This window comes from Otolemur garnettii, unplaced genomic scaffold (assembly GCF_000181295.1).
Source record: "Otolemur garnettii isolate 467f Iridium unplaced genomic scaffold, OtoGar3 scaffold00101, whole genome shotgun sequence".
In the NCBI taxonomy this organism is placed as follows: Eukaryota; Metazoa; Chordata; class Mammalia; order Primates; family Galagidae; genus Otolemur; species Otolemur garnettii.
Window position 1 is genome coordinate 3,099,409 of NW_003852496.1, and position 7,447 is coordinate 3,106,855.

At 54.1% G+C, this 7,447-nt stretch overlaps 1 protein-coding gene across 1 annotated transcript; it reads right to left on the reverse strand.

Moving 5' to 3' along the window:
- Positions 1 to 4,989: 4,989 nt before the first annotated feature.
- GP9 (glycoprotein IX platelet) lies at positions 4,990 to 5,771 on the reverse strand. The gene is made up of 2 exons (XM_003796206.2): positions 5,642 to 5,771; positions 4,990 to 5,537 (listed from the first exon to the last, which is right to left on the reverse strand). The coding sequence occupies exon 2, from the start codon at positions 5,523 to 5,525 to the stop codon at positions 4,992 to 4,994; it is 534 nt and encodes a 177-aa protein (XP_003796254.1). The 5' UTR covers positions 5,526 to 5,537; positions 5,642 to 5,771; the 3' UTR covers positions 4,990 to 4,991.
- Positions 5,772 to 7,447: the final 1,676 nt, after the last annotated feature.

Genomic DNA, 7,447 nt, shown 5'->3' on the forward strand with positions numbered 1-7,447 from the left:
AAAGAATGAATGGAGGGTGGTGCCTGTGGCTCAGAGGAGTAGGATGTTGGCCCCATATGCTGGAGGTGGTGGGTTCAAACCCAGCCCTGGCCAAAAGCTGCAAAAAAAAAAAAAAAAAAAAAAGAATGAATGGAGGGTGGCACCTGTGGTTCAGTGAGTAGGGTGCCAGCCCCATGTACTGAGGGTGGCCAAACTGCAATAACAACAACAAAAAAATAGCCGGGCCTTGTGGCAGGTGCCTGTAGTCCCACCTATTTGGGAGGCTGAGGCAAGAGAATCGCCTAAGCCCAAGAGCTGGAGGTTGAAGTGAGCTGTGACGTCACAGCACTCTACCGAGGGTGACAAAGTAAAACTCTGTCTCTCAAAAAAAGAAAAAAAAAAGAATGAATGAACTGGGCATGATGGCTCAAGCCAGTAATCCTAGCACTTTGGAAGGCTGAGGCAGGTGCATTACTTGAGGCTAGGACTTTGAGACCAGCAAGAGTAAGATCCCCTCTACTAACAATAGAAAAACTGGCTGGGCATGGTGGTGGGCACTTGTAGTCCCAGCTACTTTGGAGGCTGAGGCAGGAGGATCCCTGGAACTCAGGAATTTGAGGTTGCTCTGAGCTGATGCCACTGCACTCTTCCAAGGTGACAGAGACTCTCAAGAAAAAAAAAATTGATGGTAGCTCAAACTTAATTTCCTCAAGAGCAAAATGTCTTAGCCTTAACAAGCGAAAACAAAGTACTAATTCATGAATATATTAATTTTTAATAGCATTTTCTTCCCAATCCAAGATCCAATATAGATCACACAGTGTATTTTGAGATTAATTTAATTTAATTTTATTATTATTTTTTGAGACAAGGTCTCACTTTGTTGCTCTTGGTAGAGTGCTGTGGTGTCATGGTGTCACAGCTCACAGCAACCTTTTGGGCTTAAGCGATCCCCTTATCTCAGCCTCCCAAGTAGCTGGGACTATAGACGCCCACCACAATGCCTGGCTGGTTTTAGAGACAGGGTCTTGGTCTGGCTCATGCTGGTCTTGAACTTACGAGCTTAGGAGATCCACACACCTCAGCCTGCTGGAGTGGTAGGATTACAGGTGTGAGCCACAGTGCCCAGCCTTTTGAGATTAATTTTAGACTTACACAAGAGTTGCAAAAATAGTGCAGAGAGTGGTAACACAGCACAGGGTTCATCCAGCTTCCTCTCATGTAACCACAGGACAGACATCACCGGCATCAGCTAAACTGCAGGCTCCATTCGGGTCTCACGGGCTTTTCCACTCACGTCCCAGGCTGCAGTCAGGTGCTTGGTCCCTGGATCTCCCATCTGCGGCCTGTTTCCTCCACCTTTGTTGTCTTTAATGCTGTGACATTTGGAAGGGTGCTGGCAGGTAATCTTGTAGGATACCCATCAGTCTGGATTTCTCTGCTGCAGACTCATGATGGGACCGAGGTTATGCTGTCGGGAAGGGCGCCGCTTAGGAGACTCGGGACGTGCTGGGACAGGCTGTCAATGCACTGAGTTACTGTGGGGCACAGGTTGCCTCCCTCTCGCAGCCAATTCAAATGGGGTCTCTGAGTTTCTTCACTGTAAATTTACTAATTTCCCCTCTGAAATTACTGAAGGTTTTGGAGGAGAGACTTTGAGACACTGCAGATCTGTTTCTGCTTAAACTTTCCCGTTGACTTCAGCGTCAGTTGCCGAGACTGGCTGCACAGCTGACTGTGGTGTCCTAGCAGGGATTTTCCGTTTTCCTCACTTCCACTGCATAGAGTGTGTGGGCGTGAGTGTGCATGTGAGCATGTGTGTGCGCATGAGTGTTTGTGTGAGTAGGTGTGCACATGCATACAAGTGCCTGTTCATGTGCGTGTGTATGGTGCATGGGTGTGTGAGCTCACAGCCGGTGTGGCTGGGTCTGTATTCACACACCATCAGGTGGCAGTGTGGGGGGGTGTCTGGATCTGGCTGTGTCTCTGGATCAAGACTCAGCGTGTGCCCCTGTAGTACACACGCCCCTTCTCCAACACCCTTTCCAAAGCATGTCCTCTTTCTGATCAAGCCTGTTTGGTTTTCTGTACTAACAATGTGGAGCCAACCTGGCCATATGCTGGCCTGCCCTGGCCCCTGGGTGCACACGGAGAGTGTGCTCAGGATCCCTTGCAGCTAGGGTGGGCCCGTGACCTGGATGCAGACAGTGAACTCTGAGTCTGATCTGGTGGTCTGTGTCCCCTCCTGGCCTGGCCCTGGAGTCCATGAAGTCCTCTTTGACTTCCTGCTTTCCTCTGGCCAGAGAAATGCAGAAGTCCAGCCAGGGCTCCGAGAGGGCCCCAGAGGGCCTCCTGGCCAGCAAGTGTGAGGTTGGATATGCAGGTGGGCAGGTGGCTACAGCAGCTGGTAAAATTACCTTGACTAATTCTCCATGGGCAGGTGGGATTTAAAACTAGTGTTGAAGGAGATGCCTGTTAGGGTGCCATCCTGTGACCACAGAGATAGATTGATAGTGGTGACACAGCTGTGTTTGCCTGTGATGGAGGCAGGGCACACGTTTGGTGGTGCTAGTATTAACAGCTGTGGGGAGGAGGGTATGGGGATGGCAGGGTGTTGACTGAGGGTGCTGGTGTCCTCGGCTGTGGTGAGGACAGTGGGGCATGAGGCTGGCGTGAAGGCAGGAAGCAGTGGAGTTGGGGTGACGGGGTGAGGGAGCTGGAGATGGTGTCTGTGGGGAGGGAGAGCGTGCAGGTCACCTGGGCTCCTGTCAAGGACAGCTGGTTGGGGGTGAGGGGCTCTGACTGGCTTGGCGTGTGGTGTGGCAGTGTGTGGGGGGCTCTGTGGTGGCCAGAGGGAGGCTGTGGAGATGGTGCCTGCCCAAAGTTGTACAGAGAAACTTCCATCTCAGTGTGATGGCATTAGGACGTGTGAGGGAGTGGACAGACACCTTCTGTCCCTTCCACCGTGGGAAGGGAGGCCCTACTCGGGTACTGGATGTGGCACCTTGACTGTGGACTTGCCGGTCTCAGAGCTGTGAGAAAGGAATTTCGTCTGCTTGTGAGTTACCGAGTCTTCAGTCTTGTAACAACAGCACACGTGGATGAGGACAGATGGTGGACCTCAGCAGGCCTGCACTCCTGGGGCTCTCTGGGAACCAGTTTTCCACACAGGGGATCCCTGCCTGGGCAAAGGCCCTCCGTCCTCCCCACCCTCAGGGTGTGCCCTGCCTGGACAGCCCACAGGTTCCCACTGGACCGAGCCCACTCAGCCAACAGGGTGGGGGCCTGGAATCCTCACTCATACTCGTGGCCTCAGGAAGGAGTGAGGGCAGAATTAGGGGCGGGAGCATCTATGTCCTACCCCACATAGGGGTGGGGACTGAAGAGTCTTAGTTCCCAAGGCCCCCACAGGCCTGGCAGCTTTTGAGGGAGCACTTTTCAGGTGTGAAAGAGGATCATGCAGGAACCTGGGCCTGCATCCTCCTCTGGACAGCTCCTTCCACACACGGTTTCACAAGGACCCCTGTGAATGACCCCTGTGAGGTGCTTCATGTGGGGCCAGGAGGCAGGTGTCATGTGATATCTGCTTTCCAATGCAGAAACCACAAACTCTCAGCCTATGGGCTCCATCCCGCCAGTTAATGTGTTGTATTTGTCCAGCTAATATATATATTTTTGAGACAGGGTCCTGCTCTGCCTCCCTGGCTAGAGTGCAGGGGTGTTGAAAGGTGTAAGTGGCAGTGCTCAGAGATGAGACTGAAGCAGAGAGGTTCAGGCTGGGTTTATTGAAAGCAGATGGCTCTACTTGGGAAGGGCAAAGAAGGCATCTGTGCTGGGGGCAGGAAGAAACTCCTTTTATATGGGGCCATGGGGGTGGGCCAATTCTACAACTTGCCTGGAGGGTTTTGGTGAGTTAGGGTCCTTTGGTGTGAATTTCTTCAGGGGTTCTTTTTTTGGGGGGCGGGGTCGTGTAGGGCCACGTTAGGCCCCATAACAGGTGTCACCATAGCTCACTGCAGCCTCAAACTCCTGGGCGCAGGTGATGCTGGTGCTTCAGCCTCTCAAGCAATGTATCTGGGGCTCTTGTTCCGACCTGACCTCTATGGTTCTTCCTGGTGGCATCCTTTGACCCCCAGGCCTACCCTGGCTGGCACACCTCTGCTGGCCACATGCCACACACAACTCCTGCTGTGGAGAGATATTGGTGTAATTATACTGAGAGCTGGGTTGGCCTCCTCCTCATATGGTGGAGACAAGTTTATTATTTTAACATCTGGCACCAGAATTCCTCAGAGGGAGAGACTTGTCTTATTTGAAGAATTTGGTGATCATTGCTTGGGGACAGATAGAGAAGGGATCCCGGGTATGGAGGGGGCTGCTGTCCGCACTTGCAGGACAGTTGTTTTCTATGACAAAGGGAGGACTTTGTCATTTTGTTTTTTTCTGAAGAAGAGGGGTAGAGAGGAGGAGAAGGAGAGAGAAACGGAAGGAGAGAAATGAGTGAGGCGAGGACGGGGCCGGCTGAGCCCAGGGTACCCCGTGGCAAGGACAGAGTAGCTGAAGTTGGAAGGAGATGTGCCCTTTCCAGGCATTTTTGTCCCGGAGATGGAGATGCCTCCTGCCCTCCCCCAAGGACCTTCAGGACAGCCTGCTCTGGTGAAAGCCAGCTCTCCGTGGGGAGGAGCACTGATAAGAGGCTGACGGGTTCCCTAGGGGTTGGGCCACGTTGGGCAGATGAGTCTGTGGGAACCAGAGTCGCAAGCCCTGGCTCAGGATGTCCAGACGTTGTGCCAAGGGGGATGCCTGGGCGGGGGAGGTGGGCAGCCCATTTCACCAGGAACTTGAGGGACTGAGGAACCCCAACTTGTATCTTGTAACAAAATGAGGCCAAGTTTTCAGAAGTAGGCAGACTCGGGTGCTGAGGGAGGGGATAAATCTCTGAGCTTAAAAAAAAATGGCTGAGCAGCCAGTTTATTTCTGGCTGCTGGAGGTTTGGGCTGACCAGATTTAGCTCAGTGCAGGGGCTCTGAGGAGGCACACAGCAGGCCTGCCAGAAGGGCCAGGCCCAGCACAGCCACAGCGATCAGCGCCACATCCCACCAGATCCCCTGGTGGGCCCAGGGTGCTTGCAGCTGCCAGCCACAGCTGCCCAGCTCATATCCTGTGAGCTGGCCCAGGGGGCGGTGGGTGGCGAGGTCCGGGCTGGCACAGCGGACCTGCAGCAGGATCTCGGGTGTGTAGTCCTCCAGCCAGAGGCGCAGGTAGGTGAGGCTGCAGTCACAGTGCCAGGGGTTCTGTGTCACATCAAGCATCTGCAGCTGGGGCAGGTGGTCAAAGGCCCCCGGGGGCACGGACTGCAGGCTGTTGTTGGCCAGCAGGAGGTGGCGGGTGTGGGCGGGCAGGGTGGGCAGGGCTGTGAGTTTCTGACCCCTGCAGTCCACCCACAGCCCCATGGTTTCCAGGGCCTGGCAGGTGCATGGGATGGGGCAGTCGTTACTGGCCTCTGCTGCGGCCCAGAGCAGGAGCAGGGCCCCCCAGGCAGGCATCAGGCAGGCTGGCTGCAGAGAGAGAGGCCATAAGGGAAGGTGTGGGAGCCTGCACCTGTCACAAAGCCACTGTGGGCCCGGTGGAATCTAATGTGGGATTAGGGAAGGGCACTCACCTCCCTTCTCAGGCCTCAGCTTTCTCCTCTGTGAAATGGGGTGATGACTGAGGGAGATGAGGAGTGTCCAGTCCAGGCCTGACTGATCCCCACTGGACACGGCAGAAGGCAGGATGGTAAGGGTGGCTGTAGCACAAGGAGGAAAATGTTTTGGGAAAGGGAAAGGACCTCCTGGCCCCTAGCCAAGACTAGCCCCTGCTCAAGGGTGCTGAGAGCAGAGGACTGCTAAATAACTTCCAGCCCTGATCCCTTCCCCCAGAGACCAGGAAAGGCCTTTAAAGGGGGCCTTCCAGGCTGCACCCAGCCCCCATCTAAGCCTGGGCTCAGGTTGATGATGTGGACACTTCACCACCCATCCAGCCTGATCAGTTCCCAGCAAACTGGCCATGGCTAAGTGAACTATTATATGGTTCCTGGTGCTGAGAACAGCAGGGTGGGGATGCCCTGAGGGATCCTACCTGGAAACCACTCATCTCAGCATTACCCAGGGCTGGGGCCATTGAGGCCCAGAGAGGGAAAGCAACTTGCTCAGTGTTGCCCAGCATCTGTGCCAGACTCACACTGAGGTCTCATGAGCCTGTCTTCTGTCTGGTTCACTAGGTGGCCTCCAGGGCTCAGGGTGAGGGCTGCTTCCCCTGGCCAAGCAGAGCCCTCCCCACCAGGGCCGGCCCCATAGCAAGCTTCCAGTGATTATTTGCTGAGTAAACAAATGAGTCAGTGCCCCCACCCAACCCTGTCTTTTATAGGGGGTGGAAACTGGCCTCCCCTTTCTCTCCCCAACAGGCTTTGTCCCACACCCCACCTGGCAGGAGCCATCTGGGTAGTAAGGAGGGCCACCTACCGTGAAGGCTTCAGTCAGGGCACCCCTTTCTGTGGCCTGAACAGTCCTGGTTGTGGATGTGGTGGAATTCTATGGGAGGTGGCCGAGGAGCTGCCACTTGAGTGGGAGGAAGGAAATGATGAAAATAGCCTGGCTTATCCCCCAAGTGCAGCCCTGGGGGCCTATCTCCAGAGGCAGGAGGCCCCTGAGGTCCCAGGGCTTTGGGCACAGAATGGTGGGTCCACCTTGGCTTATGGAAGGAGGGGCGGCAATACTGCCATTTCTGTGATGGAAAGCTGAGGTGTCTCCTCACCTGTTCCCAGGAGTTGGGGGAAGTCTTCTGGAAAGAGTAGAGCCCTGAGAAGAGTGGTGCTGCTGGTTGTTCCTGCGAACCTCAGTTTTCCTCATCTGTCAAATGGGAGCAATAACCCCTGCTCTGCTTGCCTCATAGAGGCCTGGACTGGGCAGCTCCCCCCAGCTGAGAATACCACGGGGGTGGGGGGTGGGGGGAGAATGAATTAGCTTTTAAGTCTGCTCTGTCCTTCTGAGCAGGTCAAGGGGAAAGTCTCCCTTTGGTGCTGGGGCATCTCTAGCACCTGCCTTACTCTTCCTGATCCCTTTCTAGCAAAGAGCTGCAAGCCTGGGACTCAGAGCCCCTACCTGGCATAGTTTCTAGCTGAATTCAAGACCACGGTTTTATTTGCAGTATGCTCACTTCTACAGATACATCTGCTTAGAGAGTGACATCATTTTCCATTTCTGTTAATGATATAAAGTTCCTGTTTTTTAATATTAGGCCTGCAAGACCTCAAAAAATTTTGTTTACTAACTCCCAAGTGTTCCTCTCCATGGAAATCTTTAGTATAAGGCAAAGGATTTATTTTTTTTTTCTTTCTTTTTTTTTGAGGCAGAGCCTCAAGCTGTCCCCCTGGGTAGAGTGCCGTGGCATTACAGCTCACAGCAACCTCCAACTCCTGGGCTCAAGC